Source organism: Spodoptera frugiperda, chromosome 28, assembly GCF_023101765.2.
Source record: "Spodoptera frugiperda isolate SF20-4 chromosome 28, AGI-APGP_CSIRO_Sfru_2.0, whole genome shotgun sequence".
In the NCBI taxonomy this organism is placed as follows: domain Eukaryota; kingdom Metazoa; phylum Arthropoda; class Insecta; order Lepidoptera; family Noctuidae; genus Spodoptera; species Spodoptera frugiperda.
Window position 1 is genome coordinate 3,491,649 of NC_064239.1, and position 23,551 is coordinate 3,515,199.

Sequence of the window (23,551 nt, forward strand, 5' to 3'; positions counted from 1 at the left end):
ACTGTTACTACACTCTGTACGACATAGTAACCTACCAAACATGGTAGTGTTATAGCAAAGACTCAGTAAGTACAGCGACTATGCGGAGAAATGGCATATTCGAATTTAATCAGCGCGGGAAGGAATGCCCAGGTATTGCATTGAATTCTGTGTTTGTTATTAGTCGTGTGTGTGTGTTCTAGAATGGGAATCAAGTAAGATGATTTTATTTTTAATTTCAATTATTTGTGCCTCGAAAATAACTATTTTTAAATTTAGTTTGTATACTATTTTAAGCCTTTTTAACTTTATTATTTCGTTTTAAAGACCATTTGGCAATAGCAATAGCTTTTGTGTGATTTTAAACTTATTTGTAAAGCAATTTAGTTGTCCTTTATTTTAGGTAGCCATAACTTCTAAATATAATCGGAATTGTTTCGTACCACTACTTTCAACTAATGTTTGAATCCAATATACATTTGTGTGAGAGCTTTCCGAACTTCCATTACTCAAGTTTTTGCAACAATCAATCTTTTGGGGCAGAAGATAAAAACAAAGGACAGTTCAGGTATACTATTCATGAAGTTTACAAGTTTCACAAAATTTTGGCCTTACACCATTAGCGTTGAAACCAGGTGTGGTAAAACGGAGGAAACAAATTTTGAGTGAATCTGGATGATTTAGTTCTAAAACTTTTTTAGATAAAATATGGCTAACGTTATGCTGAAAAGAAATACAGGGCTTATAATGCCTTTTTTGAGCCGACGCTGCATTTTTTATTTTTGAGGTGGGAAAACCATCCTGTTTCTTCTCGAGGCGAGGGAGTGTCAGACTCTTCCTTACTGACTAAAAACCACCTCATTCCAATTTCTGCTTTTTGAGCCGACGCCCCGGTAACCTGATAGGTCGGTCAGTCCTACTGGGTCCTTAATGTCTTACTTACAATATGCTAGGAAGAAATACAGGAAGAATTTGGCTAGTAACACAATTAAAGAGTAAATAATAACTTAAACTAGAATCCAATTAATTCCCGAAATGGTCATGTTAACAGACCATCGTAACAAACACCAAAACATGGACATTTCTTTCCGAAATTCAAATGTTCTGCCGAAATGAATCTTCAGCTGAATTATGGCCGCCTTTAATTAATTAAATTAGCCAAGCTGCTTGTATATTTATTTAGAAAATGCGACGTTGTATATTTTGCTATCATTTTCTATTCGTTTCAAGGTTTGTTTTTTATTTTGTTTATACTTTCTGAGCGTGGATTTGAAAAATGTAGTTTAGTGCTTAATTAGCATGAAACCTTTTTAAATACTAATTTAAGTATTTAAAAGCTGCTTAATTAGGTATATTCTTTAGTAATTCTAGTTTATACTTATATCTTTATAGGCTCACTTATTGTATAAATGCACCTCTGCGTACCTGAGGTATCTGAGCAACTGACCGTCGTGCAACGCTGTAGCGAATTCGATTTCTACATGGAGCAACTCTTTGTGTCACCCACAAATTGTGGTTTCGGGTGTGGGTGTCATATACATGTCCACTTATATGTTTGCCCAAGAAACAGGCAAAAATCCTAGAGTGAAGTAACGTTTTTTTTTTAAAAACAATACAATTGGCAATATAAAGAAATGCTTGATAACCAAAATCAATGAAATATTTTTCGTGAACTCGAACTTCAAATTATCTGTAGAGCCAATGTTTAAAAGGTAGGTACCTATATAAATGAAAACACAATTTATTAAACCGATACGATTGTGTCTTACAAAAAGCAATCTTTTTTCCAAGAAGAAAAGCTCATTTTTCATGTAATTTTCTGCGGCAAAGTCGTTGAAAGTACGTATATCTCGATATCCTTTTGTTCTGGCAATGTTGTCGAGAAACGAATATTTTATTCTTTTAACATATTTTTAATGGTTTTTCATGAACAAAATCAATTGTATATTGCAATTAACAGCGTTCAAGGAGTCTCTAGAGTCCCTCCATTTACATTCATTTATTGAGGAGGGAATTTGTGATGTGCATTTTACTATTACTACTTACCAACAAAAGCCAATAAATAATTATGAATAAATTGATCCAAGACGTCGAACGTCGACGAAAGCCAAATAAAATTGTAGTGTATATCAATTTTAAAACAATAAAGTACAGAATAATATTATTTCTATTATTAAATGCATTGGTTGACATAAGCTAGTTGTAGCCAGTTAACTTCATTTCCGTTTTAAATAATATTAGGTACATCAACATTTTCAATATTAAATCTCTTATATAATAAAATCTTATGAAACCATCCAATAAATACGACACGCACTGAGCGTATTCTAGACTTCATGTATAACTGAGAATTTTACGAAAAACCGACAAAAAAAAATGTACAAAAATATTTATTCTGACCAGACAATCAAAACAAAACGTGACTGTCGACTCCTTGCTCGGTAGTCGCAGTTTGAGCCACTCAACTAGGGCTAGTAAAAAAATTTTTTTTTTAAAAAACGTTGCCCCACATTAGGATTTTCTCCTGTGTCGTGGGTGCGTTTACATACATACAATTCCACATGCACATGACACCCAGACCCGAAACAACAATCTGTGGATCACACAAAGAGTTGTTCCGTGCGGAAATCGAACCTGCGACACGTTGCACGGCAGCCAGTTGCCCTGTCACCGCGCCAACCGTGCAGTCAAATTTAATATTATGTATTGTATGCTCTAAAACCTTATGTCATATTTTCCAGGTTGATTATCTTATTGGCGTTGCTGGTAGGAGTCCTATACAGTCTGCACCTCCTCGTCCAGGATTACCAGGCCCTGACAGCGGCTTCCAAACTCCTCAGATTTCTCTTCAAACGAGATCTTAGCTCGCAAATGTATACTGTAAGTTGGATTTGATAATTTTATTTTAGTTTAACTCAAATCCTAGTAGAATCATGTATTTTTCCATATACAGCCTAATTGGGTATAAATATAGCCTTTATAATCTGCTATCTAAATTAACTAAAAAAATCACGGTTTGTTGCGTACATTAATGCAGAATAGCTCTGCTAGTTTCAAGTCACAGAGGGTCTCTTCATCATTAGCAGCGTGTGTATTGCAGCCACGTCGTCGTTAGTAAACCGTGAGTTTTTAGTTAATTTAGTATCTTTCACGATAGTAATTATAAAAATCTGCTATGTAGATATCTCAACACTATGGTGTAGCATAACAACACTACGTTGCGATGTGAACGCTATACATTGTATATTTTTTGTCTTCTAAGAATGAAAATGCGAATTTTGAATGAGGATTAATTGACTATACTCTCAGTTGCTAATAATAAAAGCACAATAACGGATTATTCTTGCAACTAGTAGAACATCATACATCTATATACGCATAGCTTAGTTCATTATTGATGCATATCATGTATTTACAGACGTATAACTACAAACCAACACGGAAACAATAGCAATATAACAATTCAACTATATTCCTACGTACAAATTGGTGTATTCCTTAGAGAAATCAACCGGAATTTAATACCTTACAATTGGTTGAGTGATTCGGAATATCAAAGGAATAGTTTACATTTTCGTATTAATGTCGTTAAACAAACTCCTTTTCTAATGGACGAACATAAATATTTAGAGAATTTGAGGATTTTCGGGTTCCTTCCCAAAATATTACGCAATCGAAGTGATCCTAGCTGTATTTTATTTGGCTTATTCCATGTCGTATTTAATCTGGAAAATTCCAACCGAATTTTGCGTTCGTGAATGTAATGAATTCTATGACAAAATAAAGTCTATTTATTTTTGGGGACGAAGGCAGAGATATTCTGGCAGAGATAACTTCTCATATTTTATAATAATTTAACTAAAATTAATATCGAATAATATCGTAAAATCAAAATTACTGAATATATAGTACAGTATCCATTTACTGTATTAAGGAACTAATATCATACACGGAAAACTGAATACTGCAAATAAACCCCGAAATATCTTTCTATCTTTATAATATCTTATATCTGGCGAGTGATTTTGATTGGACCGCAAAGTCCCCACAATACTTAGTACATCTCTATCGCCACAAAAACTACATTATTATTCCAGCCACAATCGTATGGAACTAAAGACAGCGAACTCATTATATCTGTGAATCCGAGTCTGCAAAGCTGTGTAAATGTATGAGACCGAAGCCCCTTCGTTATTCCCTTTTGTCAGTCGCAGAGTTTTTTTGAAACAAAGGCCGACCATTTGGCCATCATAAGCCGAATAACACACAGCTTCGCTTTTAATAAATTATTTTTAACAAATGAACTCATTTTCGAGAACTTTCACACAGTTTCACGGGCTATTTATTTGAAAAAGCGGATTTAACTAGACCGTAGATGTAATTGCTGAAACCTCAGTTCTGGTGGTGGAACAATACCATTAAATTGGTATGTTTGCGGTGGCTTATACAACGATCATTTTGTATGCATTTCATGTCCATTTACCACGGAGTTTTCAGTTTTACACTGTTTTATGTTATTGCTGGTTTTACGATGTTTTTCGAGTTTGAAGCTTTATTATCAATGTTAACTCGTCCTTTAGCAAAAGTAGGACAATTACACTATTCATAAAACGTTTAGAAAATGTTAAAAGTTAGTGAAAATAGCTACGAAAATCGCACGTACATTTTCAAATCTCACAGCTGGAGTTATGCTGCGATTGCAAGTTCAGGTAAACTGAAATTGAAATACTACGTAAAACATTTTTCATGTAACGGAAATTCCATCATCTTTGTTTTGGCTTCGTCCTGGCGTAGGATGTCTGTGTACACAACGGCAACCTTTAGCCAAAGCAGAAAATTTCGAATTTCTTGCTCGTTTGTTACGAATCGTTTAATTTTCTTACATAATAGCAGATTTATGAATAGATCTTTTCATAATTCTGCCTTTAGAAAGTTATTCTATCACGGATATTTGGTAGGTAGATGTTTGTTGTCCCGCTAAAGAATGGACCCGAATGCTTTATTCGTAAATGGCATGAAAGTCAATTCTGCGAATATTTTGGTCTGGAGGTAGACGACTAAAATCCTCGTGGCCTTGGTCTAGGTTATTGACCTCTCATATCACTCACATGTTACGTCTTTTTTATTTATCTTTCATACTGAAAGCCCACGAATCAATCTATCTGCAGTCAGTCACTTGTGGTCCACAAAGTTGATTGAAATTGATTTGTATGATGAACTCATCATGGATTTGACAGTTACATCAATGTCTAGAATAAAATTGTGTTTTCAATATATACAATTAAGATTTAAATTGGCTTATCTAAGGTACTAGTATTGGAATCACTAAAAACATTTTAAATTTTATTTAATTATCAAAGAGTAACGTGGCATAAAGGTCGTTAGAAAAAGAATAATGATAGCAGACTACGTCTTAAAACGCTTTAGAATTCACTAATTATGCCAATTAATTACCTGGGTTGAAAAGCACACCTATTATTTTATTACCTCTAAAACGTTATTGGTTAAAGTGTAAATCATCAGTACAATCAGTTCGATCTTTGACAAGCTATTAACATCGGCTTACGGTTTAAGTCGTCTCAGAACTTGGTACGTTTATTACGAACAAATTATCGGAGTAATTTGAAAACTAGAACTTGCCATCTGGCTTTTAGATAAACGTGCCTTAAGGCGTGTCTAAGCGACTGCTAATAGTATAATTAACTTTTCCATTTATTGTTAAAATATTTTCTAAAGTTTCATATACTAAAAATTTAACGAATCGTTTTTAGTTTTTTTTTATATTATATAAAGTGAGATTGTTGGCCTCACTTACATCGACCTTTATTCTCATGGGGTATGTTATACGAGGTTTAATTATATGATGTTTAATTTAGTAAAAGTATTTTTGCCAATCTCGTTTTAGTCTCTGTAGTATTTGTGGCAAATCTATTCTTATATATTTTTTAAGGGGAAAAATCATCCAATGACTTCTCCGGTCTTGGGCTAGGCGAGAGTTTCAGACTCTTACTGACTAAAAACAACCCTGTTCCTACCCCTGCTTTTCGAGCCCAAACCCTGAGATAAAACCGCTAGGTACTTTGCAGCTCTGAATCATTCAACTCTAGACCTAAGTACCAAACCAATTACTAAAACGTTTACAATCAAAAGTCCAGTTCATTTTTTCCAAACTTAAAATCAATTCCAAAACCACATATTGGTCGGCTCTTGACCGCCATTCACACGGTCGAAGTAGTTTTATTTATTTTTCTTTGAAGAACTATTAGTTTGGTTCGGTCAACCGCGTGTCACTAGTTACCTACTATCGAAATACAAGACCGGTGCTCTAAAATGAAAAAAAATCCACCATTTTGTTTTGGCTGCAATATGGAATGGGAATGTACCTGGAAAATATAAATACATAGAAATGTATTGAGGCAAACAGTTCTATGGTATAATAGTCCGAATGTTGGTTGGGTCTGATTGCCATATTAATTGGCATAGAAACACATAATAGAAAAATATACACGAATTCTGTTACATGCTATAATTTTAGTAGAGGTCAGAGTAAATAGGTACTTTCTAAGTCTGTGTGCTCCATCCTCGGGCACATCTTTGCTTCGCCGTCCTGACAGTAAGCGGGTTGGAGCCAAACGCAGACTTATCAACGTTAAAAAAAATGTAACACTCGTAACAAGTATCTTCATGTCAATATAAAATAAAAAGTAATTCGTTGAAAACCAACAACGCGTTACGCGCAAGAGATCAAGAACAGAACACTCACAGCATTAACACTACGGAAAGCGAAGTTTAACTACCCTGAACGTTGCTTTACACTTAAGGCTAGTTCAGAATGTGGTCGCAACTATAGATACTTAACCAGAGGACATTGCAACGAACTTTCTAGAGACATTCAACATTGTTCCGTTTGTAATGATGTTGAAATATTGACATTATCACTACATAGTATAAAACAAAGTCGCTATGTCTGTCCCTATGTCCCTTTGTATGCTTAAATCTTTAAATCTACGCAACGGATTTTGATGCGGTTTTTTTATTAGATAGAATTATTCTAGAGGAATGTTTATATGTATAATACATGCATAATAAATCACCGTTGCAGCCATGCGAAGCTAGGTGGGTCACTAGTTATCAATATGGATTACCATATCAGGCTAAGAAAAGCCTCCACATCACTAAATCCAAAAATTGGATTTAGCTCTAAACCAATAGACACTACGGAGAATTTCGTTCCCAAAAAAGTTTCCCAGAAACGGGTATTAAGTCCCTGACACGACTTTGTGCTTGACGGTTTTACTAGTTGCCAAACAGTTTCCAATTCATAGAAGTAGGTACAGATTTTTCTACGAATCCAGAATTCAGACCTTCCCCTAACATTTGCAGCATGCAATGAACTAAACTAAAGGTATCCATTACAACCAAGCAATGTTCGTTTCACTTTAAATGTCTAACAATAAGTTTTGAACAATTCGCAGAAGCCTGCTGTAAGATGGAAAAGAATATTGCTATGCGACCCGATACAATGCGCGAGGTACTTCTATTGTGAACTGGGGGCACAGCCCGTGAACAACGAGGTGCTACGAGGCTTCGTCTATATGCTTACGTAAGTTAAAATATATCTTTTAAAAGCCCTACAATGTTTTCTTGATGTTTTGTGTATTTTTGCTTTGTTGATGAGCAGTTATTCATTAAAAAAAATTTTTAATTGATGACTGGCTTTTCCAGAAGAACTTTGTCTGTTTGTATCTTCAACCTAGTTTACGGAAACAACATTTTTGAGCGTCTATTTTCAAGTTGGCCAATCTTTTTTATTGCATCATCGCCTATGGACATCCGAAACACTAGAGGCGTTACAAGTGCGTTGCCGGCCTTTTGGGGGTTAGAAATATGACTATTGAAGAGGGCCTTGAAACAAAACGCAAGCGTTATTTCACGTTGGTTTTCTGTGAGGTCGTGATACCACTCCAGTCAAGACAGCCCGTTTGTGGTAAAACATGGCTCTCTCACACTGAAATCTCTTATAGATTTTTTATTAAAAGAATAATAAAACAAATAGACTAGAAATTAGTAATTTTATATCTCAAAATTCTAAAGCCAGATAAAGTCGGCTTCTCAATTCAAAATACATATCTTGCTCGTTAGTTACGAGAAATCAAACAATAAAGATTACAGAGCATTAGATTATTGAAGCTGCATAAATAAAAACTTGAATAGGTTTTAGACTTTTTTGAAGATCAGCTTTAAGGCTTATATTTAATGCCGAAATACGAAATATTAAATAAAAATCGCAAATCGGCTCAAATATCTCCCACCAAACCTGAAAAAAATGATATTTTTAATTTTATTCATGTATGTAGAAAAAATTTAAAAAGCATTAAAATCAGTCGCATATATATTTTTATACGTTACCAAAACCTGAAATTTGTACGTTAAAAATTGTTGGTTAGAATTTATTTTTGATAGATTTCACAAAATTTAATGATGACATAAAAATTACCGTTCAGTGTTCGACGTTAGCCAACCCAAAAAAAGTTGGGTCTATTTTTTTTATACAAGCCAATCATTTAAACCCTCATAAGTGTAGTATGAGTAAAATTAATAAAACCGTTTTCATTAAATTAATTGAACAAATTCATCATGAACTAAAACCAAGTGTACTTGAAAGTACTTTGGTTGGTTTTAAAATTAATTAATTCATAAAAGTTTTCTTTGGTTTACCTAAGATTTTTCATTTAAGTAAACAGTGACCCGTCTTTTAAAGTAAACGAAAAATTTTATTTTTAGAATACTATTTTGTTTTAATTAATAAAAATGAAATCAAGCGTATAAAATAAAATAAATTAAAAGCACTATTTAAAAAGAAAACAAAATTATACAGTTCAAAAAAATTAAGATCAATACTAGTCAATTGCACGGTTTACTCCACCTTTAAAAAAATGTAGGTATTTAAAATTTTGAACATCGAGCTAGGTAGCAAGTCAAAATAAATTGGGGTTAGTAACACTTAAAAGGAAACCTTGGAACTTTAGTTTCAGGGTTTAAAGTCGTTAGTTACATCAACTGATGACTATCGTTTCCTTTAACTGTACCTTTGCCGACTTTAGCATCGTAAATATCTATAAAGAAATAAAATCTTCTGTGTTGTTTTAAAGTGGTGCTCCAAACTCTGAGACTAGAAAAAGATAGAGTATAGGAAGGCTAGATTCTAAAGATTACAAAAAAGCTATGTATCTAGGCCTAGTATATTCGACGTGTGATTAAAGAAATGCATGGAACCTATAAATAAATTACTATAGTTTAAGAAATGAGTTACGTCACGGAAACATGTCTTTCTGTATATTATAGCTAGGTGTTTGAGAACCTTGACGCAACGTTGCCGCACCGTGGATGTCTAATTGTTTCTACGCAAGATTTGCATCTTGTTATTTGCATCTTGTTGACGATTGTAAGACGAATGCTTGCGCATTCGTCTTACAATCGTCAATTGATGAAAGCGTGCGCATAACGTACGATTTACGTGAGCACTAGGCCTCGTGACTTTGTTTGTGGACAATGTACGTATTAGATAGTATTATAGCTATGGATATTCAAATGGATTCTTTTTCACCAACAAATTAAAATCATTTTACTTAGATTCGCCTCTAACATTACAGTTGGAGCTACCTACGTGCCTACATAGTTACAGTACAGCACACAAAAAGCTAAAAAAACTGCAACTGTCAACATGTCAGTTCGTTCTCCAATCATGGCGTAGATACGAGTACAAGCTTAGCGAAACCTTGCGCATGACATATTGGCAGAATAGCTGACACCATTTTGGCGTTTTACACTGACGATCACGGAGTACAAAAACCTACTCACGATACATTGTACCTAAAAAAGAAAACTTAAAATTTGACTATTCACGTTTCGTAGGTGAATTTTTAATACCACATTCTTTAGCTCTGCAATTTTTAATTTCGAAGGCATATGACTGCAAATTTTGCAATGCCTTTTTTACTTTACTGTTATTTTTATTTAATAGACTTGCTACTTCCGTGCTTTTACCCTATCTGTTCGGCTCCTATTTATCATAGCGTGATGTTTTATACCTTTCTCGATATAATAAGGACTACCCAACTCAAAAAATAATCGGACTAGTGGTTCCGCAGATTAAATTAGCTCGTTCAAACAAATAAACAAACATGCTCTTCAGCTTTATATTTTTATTTAATTGATTTAGTTTAGATTAAATTACAATGCTTTTAACTTCATAATTATAGTACTATAGATTTCAACTAGGGTTGACTAAAAATTACTGTATTAAAATTAAATTTTCATGAATACAACAAGAACTAAACATTTCATTCAACTAAACCAAACAAAAAGACCAATAAAACGATAGTTTCAAACCACTAAAAACAAATTACAGGTAATCTAAAAAAAAAAACTATTTTTATTTTTTAGCTTCCATTTATACACTCGACTAAGATCTTCTCCACGAATGGCTTCGTATAAGCTGACCCACACAGACTTTCCGACCCAAATTACTTTCTCCCAACGCTAGCAGCCTTTTAGATGTTTGTCGTAGAAACTGAAAGGTCTCGCTTGTCATTTTAATAACCAATGTTATATAAAAGATACAGGATCCCAATTGCTTCTCGAATTGTCTTGTAGAATTATAAAAAGGTCACATCAAAGAAATATGTAATGTTCATCGTGAACAGTTATCATAGGTATACTTCGTTTTTTACCGACTTCAAAAAAGGAGGAGGTTCTCAATTTGGATGTTTGATTTTTATTTTATTTTTTGTATGAAGTTGTGACTGTGACGAATGTAAATTAAATCTCACTCGATCAACGTTAACATTTTTGAGAAACTCGGATTTTCAAAGTAATTGAATAGTCGAAAATATTTTGTTTTTCATGTCAGCTTGTATTTGCAAACATTATCGTCAGTTGAATTGTTTTTACACAATTCCAACAGGTGAAGATTAATACAAAACTTCCAGACTACACCAGGACACACAGGTCCACATTTAGCTACTAACATCCATTGTTACTGTTGCTATTTTTTAGGGATCTTAAACTAAATTAATTTGCTGCACGGCTGCACGGTTGGCGCAGTGGCCGGGCAACAGGCTGCCGTACATCGTGTAGCGGGTTCGATTTCCGCACGGAGCAACTCTTTGTGTGATCCACAAATTGTTGTTTCGGGTATGAGTGTCGAAACGCAATCACTACATAGGAGGAAATCCTAGTGTGGGGCAATGTTTAAAAAAAGGAAAAAAAAGTATGCAATACGAAAGAAAAAAATATATGTTGTGTTTCCATGTCTACTCGTCACTTTCCACATCAAGGCCATGTGCCACTGACAAAAGCAATATCGCATATGTATACTCAGGACTGAAGTGAAATAAATATTCCCGCTAGCTGCTTCATATTGCGTCCGTATTTATTTATTTGTAAATAAAGTAACGTGTCTTTGAAATTGTTACTAGCAGTATATAATTTACACTGATGAAAAGATGTCTTTTATAGTTTTTCTAGAACAGCAACTGTCTTGAAGAGCGTTATATTTTATAGATCTTCTTCTTAGTACCTATACTTTATGTCCAAAAGAGCGTAAACCACACTATGCGTTTAAGATTGCTTGCTATTTGAATCAAGCTGTCTGCTAAGACTATGTTGTTTTTGTCACTCATACTAGCAATAACTATTATAACACAAATACAAATAAAAGAACAAGGCTATAGCTCAGCCACACAAAAGCATCAAAACAAAAGTCGAATAAAATCAAATTACAATACTCCAAGCGTTAAAAGCATTTTTATTGGAAAACAATTTATACAGCAAAGAAAAAAATCACGACAACTTTTAATCAGCAGTTCTACGATAATTTTTCTTGAAACACACATCGGAACCCCGTTAGCATAACTCGGAATTTAATATTATTTTTCCAAAAACCCATCTCGGAGTTCAGACGGATGCGCCAAAGGTTTGGCTTAAATCAATAAAATGATCACGAAAGCTTTTATCAACATACAAAACCTTGAGAACCAGCGGTCCCGCTCGTGAATCCATCTAATGCTGCGAATTCACCTCACATTTGCGGGTGTAATGGGCGGCGAAATAAATTCCCCAAGATTTATCACGTATTCCATTATTATTCCTTGAAAAGGAGAACTTTGGGGTGTGTCAAAACAATGCCAAAGTTAACGAGCGACTCCTTAAAAAGCTTTGGTTGTAGCCATAAAACATAACATCTCGGCTGTTGTTTAGGGGGAGGTAGAAATGTAAATACTTGGCTTTGCTGATCTACAATTCTTGACTATTAATCTAGTAGTTGTTCTTTAGACGTTGTGCCTATTTCTGAATACAATGTTTACGATTTTGGTCTTTATGTTTTTGCTAAGAATGTTAACGTGATCAATCTCAATAATGCTTAATTTGACAGAGATCCGTATACACATTTTCCTCAATTTTTGTAGTACGAGTCGATAGTATGTAGTTCATATATTTATCCTTTGCTTTTGGTGATGTAATATTATGAAAAGAAAAATCAATAAATGATACTACCTCTATTTATTTATTCAGTCACACAATTACAAATTATTATTGTATAAAAATCACAATCTTTAAAGAAATAAGTAAATTGGTACAACAACAAAACTGTTTACCGTTAGTTTTTGTATCCAGTCTTCATATGAACAATTCCCAGAAATGTTGCGCAGTACCCGTCTTCAAAAGAAGAGGAATTCTATGATTGGTATTTACTTGAATCTTGTTTAAACCCTTGCTTTTTATGGCAAAGGAAACATAAATCCTTTGCCATAAAAGAAACGTTTTCTTAAAGAAAAAAACATCAACATATCGTAGGTATTAGAAATACTATAATCATCTATTGGACTTGCAGAAAACTGACAATCTATTATTGCTTTTAATTTATCGTGATGCACAAATTACAAATGTAGTGTACTGCTTATAAGGTGCATTTTAATTGTTTTACCATTTTATTAGTTACGATAAACATTTTTCCATCAGCGTTAAAATAAATCAGTAAAACCAGGGCGGAGTATAAGAGTAGGTTAGCCAAAAATGTCTACTCAATGCAGCTACGGAAATACTCAAAGTAGTAACGTACATTAACGTCTTGCCTAAAACCCACTAAATCAGTCGAAAGGACTTAAATACTATAGAGACCGCTATCGAGGAAGCTCATAAAATTTAGATCTTTGTCCGGAACCTAGACTGGATAGCCTGGATTTGGAAGTACCGCTTTCACACTCCTCCGCTTTCCTACGATCAATAGGTGAGGTTTAGTAATTGAAGCTGGGGCTTTTTTTAAAACTTTTTTGGCATAATGATGGAACTATGATTAATGAGCGGACAGTATTTCGTGGCCTGTAATTAAGGTCTTTTGATATAGATATTTTTATACATAGATGCTTAATATAGGCTATGTGATATTTGCTCTTTTTAGTTTTATTTTTGTAAATGGCGTTTTTGTTGATATTTGAACAGATTTTACTTTGAAATAGATTGTGTTGTACAAATATTATATTTGTACAGTTTGGCGTGGGGTGGAAATGTATAGGCCCAGTGGGTAGAGTCCTAGTCATATAATTAGGAATTCACTAACAAAAAGTCTTCTTGTGTAAGTTTATTTTAGACCAAGTGCATTGTACTTTACAGAGTTCAGACTGAGGTACGAAATATTTTTAAACAGAAAATCTTGTTAAAAATCTTCAATATTCGATATAATACCACTGTGTTTAGTTTTGGAGCTTTGTATAAAAAACAATATCATACTAATGCAGCTGAATAAATTATTAAAAAAAAACAAATTAAATTATCAAGATGACTGCACGGTTGGCATGGTGGACTAGCTGCCGCGCAACGTGTCGCGGGTTCGATTCCCGCACGGAACAACTCTTCATCCATCAATTGTTTTTCCGGGTCTGCGGAAAAAAAAGAATTGAATTTTTGTGGCTGCCAGTAAAACGATGTTCTTAATTTAAATATGAATAGGTCCTTGTTATTAGTTGCCAGTGCACCTATTCTATAATATATACACGTCACCTACTGAGAAATTTCATCAGACTGTCCTGTACACCAAACAGAATTCTCTCTTGTCTTTGACAGTTTCTGAGTAAAATAGAGATGGGATCAAAGGAGTTTTCATTAAGATATGAAACTCCTTGCTTGGTAAACGTATTTGCATGCACAACAATATTTTGTGTACAGAGAAGACTAAGAACCAGGTGTTACATTATTGAAAAATAAACCTAACAGTTTTCTTATTAAGACTTTGTTTTGCTTGCAGTTTATATGTACGTAAGTAGTAGGTAAGAAAATTATAGGAAATAATTAAAAAACGTAGACATTTTTAAAATTAAATTTCAAATGAACTTGCAAAAACCAAGTGGTAACGGAATTACTTAATTCACAGAAAAAATAATGTGAACGCCATACATCGTGTTTTAATGGCTTCAGAGAAATTTCACATTATACATACGTGTGAATTACAATGACTATGTCATAAATATAAGTATATTTTATTAGTAATTTAAAGTTTTAGTAGTTTACCTTCTAAATTACGATGTTATTAAAGTCGTTATGGTATAGAGACACGCAGGCCAGTTTTATATTAAATTGCATGAGTGTTAGAAAATTGTATTTAAGTAGGTTTTTTATTACTGATAGCTTTTATAGTATCTCATGAATATTTTTAAGTGTGCATTATTTTTATTTTTATACTTCTACAATCTACAATATCTATGAAAAATTCTGAAAATAATCAGTCATAAAAAACTATTTTTGATAAATATTCTCCACCGCTTAATTTTTTTTAAGTCAAGTCTCTAAAGCCTTCTCCTAAGTCTGAAATATACTATGCTGAAAAGTTTTTTTTTTCGCTTTTCAGCCAATAGCAAGATAATTGCGCACAAACATACTTATATACAAGTCAAACTGAGAACCTTATTTTTTTGAAGTTGTTTAAAAAGTACTATATTTGTTTAAAAAGTATTATATTTAAAGAAACCAAATCCAGTACCTGAATGCGACATTACCTGAAAAAAAAACAATATTCTGTGCCTATTTTTAGACTAAACCTGTTCCTAGACATAGACGAAACACCTTTGTATGCGAGATAATAGACTATGATATATGAACTAGTGGTTTTGTATTAGACACAAACATTTGGTTTCTCACATCGACCTTTAGTACAAAACTTGGTGAACTGGAAACGAAGATGGTTCAAATAGAGTTGGGAATAGTGGCTCACTTTGAACGATTTATTGGGTCACTTAATACGGGTCAAGGATCTTTCGGAAAAGTCTATTGCAGTACCATTGTTCTAGATAATAGATGCATTGCATAATAGAATGTGTTTGCATATGTTTTGTATTGAATTTAGTTTCGTTTGTGTAGGTTGTGAATTATGTTTGCTTGTTAATTAACAATACAATCATTATAAAATAACAATCATATGAAATCACAAAAAAAGACAAAAGACTGCCTCGTTGGTCGAGTGGTCGCAAGTGCGACTGCCGCACAAGGGGTCTCGGGTTCGATTCCCGGGTCGGGCAAAGTATTACTGGGCTTTTTTCGGATTTTCGAAAAATTTCTCAGTGGTAGCACGGAGTCTGGAATTGTGTCCAGGATATGGCAATAGGCTCACCCCTATTACATGGGACTTTAACACAAAATGGTGAAAAGTGGGTGTACATTGTATAGCGGCATTACGTGCCGTAATGTGCACCTCTCTACCCCTTCGGGGATAAAAGGCGTGACGTTGTGTGTGTGTGATCATATGAAATAATTGTATGTGTAGACTTTTCTTGGACATATATTAAAAGTATTACTTTTTTATGGTAATAAGTCGGTAAACTAACAGACAGATCACCTGATGGTAAGCCTTCGTGCCACCCACAGACAACCGAAACAATAGAGGCGTTAAAAATGCATTGCCGACCTTTTGGGGTTTAGGAATTTGAGGGATTTGGGGATTAGGGAGATTGGGCTTTCGGTAACTTCACTTACACGACAAAGCACAAAGCATTGTTACACGTCAATTTTCTGAGAGGCCGTAAAATGGTATTTTGTAAATCATAACTCTAATAATACCTTAAAAACACTTTTTGGAGATGTGGCAACACATGATAGACATGCTGTCGCATATACACGATCGATGAACGAATCAACGGATGACTTCATAAATCCTACATCCCACATATGAAGTTTACATTATGCGAATAAACAACGAACAACAGTTAGGCAGAAAACCCGCTCACCGATCACCTCGCCTGGTCGGAGCATCCTGCTTTTCTTAGGGAACTTTACTCACTGTTCCCTAAAGAGACCTTACATTTTTAATGTGAAGTGCATACCTGCTTCAAAAAGCTGAACAAACAAATCACTGACAAGCTCAACAGTTTTGGTGGAAAAATACACATTTACAATGCAAGGTGTAAACCTTTATATCTGCCACTTAGAAATTCTTTCACAGCTTAATATCTCACAGAAGCGTCTCGCCATATAAAACACACTCGTTTGTCATAAACAAAGATGTCTTCTCCGATTTAATATAACTTCACAGTTGTGTTTACATTTCATCATAGGGTTAGCTAAAGGAAAAACGGAAAATATAACCTTGTTTTTCATAGCTCAATAAGCTTATATTCCTGTGACAGTATAATAGGATGCATTCTTTATGTATGTTTTTAAAAGATAGTGAGATAAATGGAATATTTGATGGTGAGTTTAATGGAATACCTTTGCTATGAGGCAAATAGTGTTTAAACGACAGTTGAATGTGACTTTGACGAAGACTAGCATCATCACAAACCTACAGTGTCCAAGCTAAACGACATAAGAGTAAAGTAAAGGCATACGCTCTCGGCCAGTGGAGACGCTTACATTACTTTTTCACTCGAGATGTGCTACGCTATGTAAATGTGGATAATTTTTACCAATCATATTCATTGTTAGACATAGCTTGGCAGTTTTGGAAACGTACTCAACTAAGCTATTTTTTACATGAAAATTTGCGTACTATGAATGGCTTCCCTAATATTGATACATCGCATACTCGAGCTGCGCATCTTCCTTGCACAGCTTCAAAGCTTAGTATCGGTGGAAACGGTCACATAGTTTCACAGCTTAGCTAATAGATCTTCGTACCATAGCTTTTCTACGAGAGATATGCTATGTGCATATCTCTCGTACAAAACCACTCTTAGTCCAGATATGGACTGCCACGAGTTGTTAATGTCTAATTATTCTCAAACCGATTGACCGAATTTCAAACTAAATTATAGCTCTACCTAAACAGGTGAATATAGTAACTTTTAATAATACTGTCGTTCGTATTGATAAGTCTTCAATTTCCGTCTGTCCTATCGTCAGTTCAATTTGTCCGCAAGAAGACTCCGACTCAACTATTGATTATAAGAATTGTATATTTTGTATGGATTCGAATGAAAAATCGACGCATGTTAATCGAATTTTTATTTTGTTCATGTTTCATGACAAATAACCTGTATTAAATATTAAGCTAGAAACCAATATTATTGATAAATCGTACCTTGGTCGCTTAACCAACAAAACATACATATTTTTAAAATTTGAATAAAAAAATAAACAAATATGAGTATGCAAGATAATTGACATAACATTGAAATATAACAAAGACTCTCTGCTTCCAAGTTTCGGACGTAATTAAAAACACGGGCCCTTGCTTTATGTTACATTAAACTCATTGTACAATATTAAAACGGCGATCCTTTTGCAAAAAAAGGTTTTCACCAATTTCATTTTGAGATAGGCCACTTCCAAATTCATAACATTCTGGGTTTAAAGATGACAGTCCTTTTGTGTTTTTTCGTTACAAATTAAAATAAAATGCAAATGTTTATTCAAAACGATATGGTATAATGTAAGACATGAAAAGATTGTCCTTTTCATGTCTTACATTATACCATGATAGATAGGATAGGAGATAAATGTTACATGCATACATTGTTCACATTGTATAGGCTTTTTTGCGAACATTTTTAACCATATTTTTTTCTTTTGGTAATAGTTAATTTGACCAAAGAAATGATTATCGGATTGCATAAAGTCTGGCATGAAAGATAGAGATTAAGACAGAGAAAAAAGGAATTAATTTGTCTTATTTTATATAAAATCCTATACACAATTTCGGTTTTTCAAATCATACTTATTTATTAATACGTGAAACTTAAAGAAACACGTCGTACTTCCATCGCAAAGACATGATACGTGTTTTCTCCCGTATGCTCAAATCAACTACAACCAATTCTCTCACGCAGCTTCGAAACGCACCTCACACAAGAAACAAAAAACTCGTAAACAACATAAAAATTACGCCCTGACTTAAAATAAAAGCCAGACCACTCCTCCAGGCATACGGCGCGGCGTGAGCGTCTAATATCTCACATTTACCAACTCGCATAAAAAGGTTCGTTGGCTCGTAAGGGTGGCTTATTAAATAAGTATGGCGGAACTGCCACATCCGTGAAAAGAAACGCATGTTTCAAAACAATTTCCTTGTACACGCGAATGTTGTACGTAAGTAAAAAGTATGAGAGCAAAGAATGTGAGTTTGACAAGCATTTGGGGAATAAAAATGTGAATTTATTTCCTGAATTAATATGTTGGGTTCTTGAGGTTTTGGGGTTGTAGCGTGAAAAATTTTAATGTTTATTGTTAAAGTGGTAAGGTTCATGTTTGAATGCGCATGTAGTGTAAACTTGTTGATATTGCGATACTGGAAATTAAAAGTTCTCTTTTTAATAAACGTAGAATATTATTTTCTTTATGAAGTCAATCAACAGTTGTATACTATATCGTTTTTTTAAACAAGCATGCAACTAATTCATCGACAATCTTACTAATCTATTATAAATCTTATTATAAACTTGTTACAGGTATATTTAAAACAGTTTTATTCAGGGAGTAATTCAGACTTAAAAAAATATAATAGCTTTATCCATCGACACGTCAAAGAAGTGCGAATACAATACACAAAATATTACTATAATATTTAGAAACATTTATTATTTTATAAAAGAAAAACACTCCTACAAATTATAAAACCTCGTACAATAACAATTTTACTTCTTTCTCTACATAATTCACCAATAAAATTAATAATACCTTCATTATATTCACGACTACAATCAATTCATACATCAAAAAAAAAAATCCTTTCAAAATAAGTATTGAACAAACCAAACAAAATACCAATATTTACGAAGCATATTCAGTGCCATACGTAAACCGTCCATATTTTTCTTCAATCTCTCGTTTTATATCGGAAAGCCTGTATAATAATATATTTGTGGGAACACTAACAATGCAGTATTGGTGCAGACTGAATCAATTCGAACCCTATGAATCGGAATTTAATCAAAGCACGCAAATATTTGTTGTACGTGCATCGGACCAACTTAGTACGACGAGCCCATAATCCTGTTAAACTTGGAATACTGCTGTTTATTTAGGATATTGAAAGATTAATTATTATTATATAATGTTTTATTACAACACTGTCTCGTTGGTCGCAATTGCGATTGGCGGATAAGGGGTCTCGGGTTCGATTCACGAGTTGGGCAAAGTATTACTGGTTTTTTTCGGTTTTTCGAAAATGAGTTAGTTGTTGAACGGGGTCTGGAATTGTGCTCAGTATAAGGCAATAGGCTCATTACCTGGAACTTAAAACACAAATGATGAAAAGTGAGTGGTTGTATAGTGGCATTACGAGCCGTAATGTGCTCCTCTGTCTACCTCTTGTACGCCTATCGAAAGACAAAAAAATTAATAATACTTTACGAAATCCAGAAGAAGAATAAGCATGGTGGCTGTTTTTCTCCAAAATCTATGGACTCATTAAACTTACATCATCCACAGTAAAAACTCATTACAATCGCATATTACTATTTTATACCAAACTTAAATTACTTTAACTGTTAGCAAAAATAACCACAAAGTCTTAGTTACGCTAAGTTATATTACAGACCTACATACGTAGCCATCTCTCGTGATCAAGAAGGGAAAAGATTAGTCACTTATCCAGACGGCAGGCGCAGATTAATTTTGATCGATCCCTTGTGGCTGTTTAGCCTCGTTTCTCATAAATGGTTTCTGCCGTTTTCTATTTAGTTGATTATACCACTGGGTATAAGAAATGGCATTTTATATTAGGTGGATAATGAGATTTTTTATTGAGAAGGTGAACTTGTTTAGAACTGGGATCAACCTTGGTTTATATTTTTATCGTCATGCAAATGTATTAGGGTATAGTTAGAGTCAGAAACAGAATATAATATTTTCATGTACGACGAACTTACATAAAGCGTATTTCTATTTTTTTTTAAACATTGCCTCATTCTAGGATCTTTTCCTGTGTCGTGGGTGCGTTTACGTTCACATACCAGTTCACATATACTTGATACTCCAGACTGACTGACAACATTTTGTGGATCACATAAAGAATTGCTTCGTGCGGTTATCAGATCCGCTATATATTGCGTGGCAACCGGTCGTCCAGCCACCATGCTAACTGTAGAGTTACCAAAGCTAACTTAATATTAACACATTACGCTTTTCACTGCCTGGATATTGAAAGTAGGAATCTGACGTCACAAATAGAATTTAAATTTTTCACAGACACATCGCAAACTGCTTTCGTATTCTCCAAGAAGTCTATAACTTATTCTATTCTACAGATATAATCAACCCGACTACTGAAAACTCACACAATTATTGTATCAATATGTTCCTATTAAATAATGAAATACAATCTTCAAAGTACATCTCAGAAGTTTATGGTGAATTCCACTATCCAGCTCTTAACTAACTACTCAATGCACATTACATACTTGTAACTTGTTCAAGTAAGTTACTTGTTCTAGAAGTTTCTCAGGGACTTGTATTATTATAGCTTAAACTTCATATGCATCATATATTCTAATATCGGTGTATAAATATGCAGTTAAACGAGATTTATTTGTGTGTGGGGCTATTTGTTACTTACCCGTGATTATGTTAATCTATTGATTATAATTATGAATAAAATTACTATAGGGATTTTGGCAATAATGTCCTTAAATTAATATATAGAGATAAATCTTTTCAAATGCAAAATGTATTAAATACTAGCTTCTGACAGCAGTTTTACTGACGTTCCCGTGGGATAAAAACCAATAGTTCACCCAAGTCAGCTCAAAGGTATTCATCAAAATCCGTTCTGTAGTTTCATTGTAATTAACGGACAAGCATCCAAACAAACAAACTTTCACATTTATAATATTAGTGTGATGTGTAACTAACTAGTAAGGGACCATGTCTCATAGATTGAAATAATGGACATAAACGAACGGAATGGGTCCAAAGAATTACTCAAATTATACAGTCACTACTCATATTTCAAGAATTGTACAATTTGTACCGACATTTAAAAATGTGAACAACACCAAAATATTCCCTTTTAAAATAATATTATGTGTAACATTTTCCACATAAAACTAGTTTACTACTTTCATAGAACCAAAACACCCCACTTAAAATCATGCTCTGCTGTTTATCCCAAGTTATAACCATTTTATATCTTGTTCCAACCCACTATACATTTATTGGTACATTTATGAAAGATTATTTTATATTGAAGCCATCATAAATGTATGTATGACGGGGAATAAATGAGATTATTACTTTCACTCGTTCGCTGTGTGTGTAGTACTTTATTATAAAAAGATTGTGTTGGTTTAGGAACAATATTTTGAATAAACAGCTCTGAAATTGAAGAATATAGACGTAGTTATTCAGTTTTTATATTACTTCTTGGGAAAATAAAATATAATAATCCTTAAGCTTATACGTAAACTTGGGGTGATCAATTGCTTTTAGGAATGAGTTTTATTTGCACAATTGTGCCAGCAGCTATAATTTTGGGTAAGGAAATATTTATCTTTATTGCTGTTTACTTACTTTCTTACTTAGGTACTTAAAGCACAAAATATGTGACGTAAGAGAAGACGAGTAAGTGTGGGAGAGCAATACTTCGGCACTAATGGGCCGGTTCCACAGGACTGATACCATGGTCTCACAAAAAACCGACGTGAAACAACGCTTACGTTGTATTTAGTTGTGTGACTGAGGTTACTGGAGGCCAAAATACACCCCTTCCCAATCTCCGATTCCACAACAACCCTTAAATTATTCCTAACCCCAAAAGGCTGGCAACGCGCTTGTAACGTCTGTGGTGTTTCTGGTGTCCATGGGCGGCAGCGATTCCTTACCATTAGATGATCCGTCTGCTGGTTTACCGGCACATACAATAGAACAAGAGTAGTCACTACACCATACTCTTGCCTCAGTATCGTAATATTTATCTAAGAGTCTATAGATTTTAAAAAGACTAGACAACCGTGATCTCCATCTCCCCCTGCCGAGTGTGTATTATGGCAAATCTTCAAATTCAATAAGGCTTAAAAACCTCTAGGGGCTTTAGTTGAGATGGTATCCTGCTCTAAATTTATTACTATTTTGTTACAGGTTGGAGCCTACAGAACAAGACAGTTATGCCCATTCAGTCTTCAAAGAAGCCTATGACCATGGAATGATGTACCCAGACAGATGTCGAGAGAAATACCCAATGTGTCCTTTCGAGTCCTCGCTCCTATTTCAACTGATAAGATACTTAGTACATCATCCACAAACCTAAGTCTAGAATAAGTACTGATAGTGTTAACAAATTGAAGTCATCTAACACACCTTTATCTTTAAGAGCGAATAAAGTATAAGAACTAGCAAATGTTATCGTTATTTGAAATATAAATTTTAAATCATTGAATTTGATTTTGAGCTCTATATCTTTAACGTGAAAGATTAAAATCAGAAACCTTAATTGCTTCGTATACAATGCTCACAAATAATGCGATTTATTGCTGAATACAGTTATTAGACTTAAAGCAAAATAGTTCTATTCATGTGCTTTGAGACCAAAATTAAGGCTTCTGATTGGACGATTAGCGATGCCAATGATGTAGTGAGTGAATAACCTTTTTAGAAATAAACATTAACTTTCAGTTGTTATTTTGACCCTTGAATGTAGACCAAAATGTCACATTAGCATTAAGTACCAACTATCAACCGTTCTTAATAGCGTTTCAGATTTAGTTTCTATAACCATTGCCTTATTAAGGTGACCCTAACTAGGACTATTTAGTTTCATTTTTGAATGAAAATGAACCATATTTTTTGGCAGCTTTATCTTACAATCGGCGCAGAAACTATATTTTAATTCCGATATCAGTCTAATTACTATGTTTTGTATTGGTATTAAGAAGAATACAATATAGGACGAGGGATTAGATAAGTTATACGAACCTTACAGACAAAACTTTCAGAAGTTTAACGCGATTAGCCAACTATGTATGTAGTTCCGTGCGCACTATAGTAAGAAATTATATATAGGTAATGTTTCACTTTTTCTTATTTTATTAGCCGTGAAGTAACCAACATCAGCTTCTAACAAAAGGTGTAATTATGCTAATCTTTCAAG

The 23,551-nt window shown here is 33.8% G+C and overlaps 1 protein-coding gene across 2 annotated transcripts; it reads left to right on the forward strand.

Moving 5' to 3' along the window:
- LOC118265465 (uncharacterized) lies at positions 1 to 22,840 on the forward strand. Of its 2 annotated transcripts, none has more exons than XM_035578353.2 (4): positions 1 to 132; positions 2,721 to 2,859; positions 7,455 to 7,582; positions 22,543 to 22,840. In XM_035578353.2, exons 1-4 carry the CDS (start codon positions 125 to 127, stop codon positions 22,709 to 22,711), a joined length of 444 nt encoding a protein of 147 aa, XP_035434246.2. In that variant the 5' UTR covers positions 1 to 124; the 3' UTR covers positions 22,712 to 22,840. The 2 variants fall into 2 exon arrangements, with proteins under 2 accessions (XP_035434246.2, XP_035434245.2); XM_035578352.2 differs by having other exon boundaries at positions 115 to 194.
- Positions 22,841 to 23,551: the final 711 nt, after the last annotated feature.

Bases quoted from the DNA above. Each gene is read 5' to 3' on its own strand.
- LOC118265465 (XM_035578352.2), top strand. The intron at 2,860-7,454 runs GTAAGTTGGATT...AACAATTCGCAG, and splicing joins TTAGCTCGCAAATGTATACT to AAGCCTGCTGTAAGATGGAA. The intron at 7,583-22,542 runs GTAAGTTAAAAT...ATTTTGTTACAG, and splicing joins GGCTTCGTCTATATGCTTAC to GTTGGAGCCTACAGAACAAG.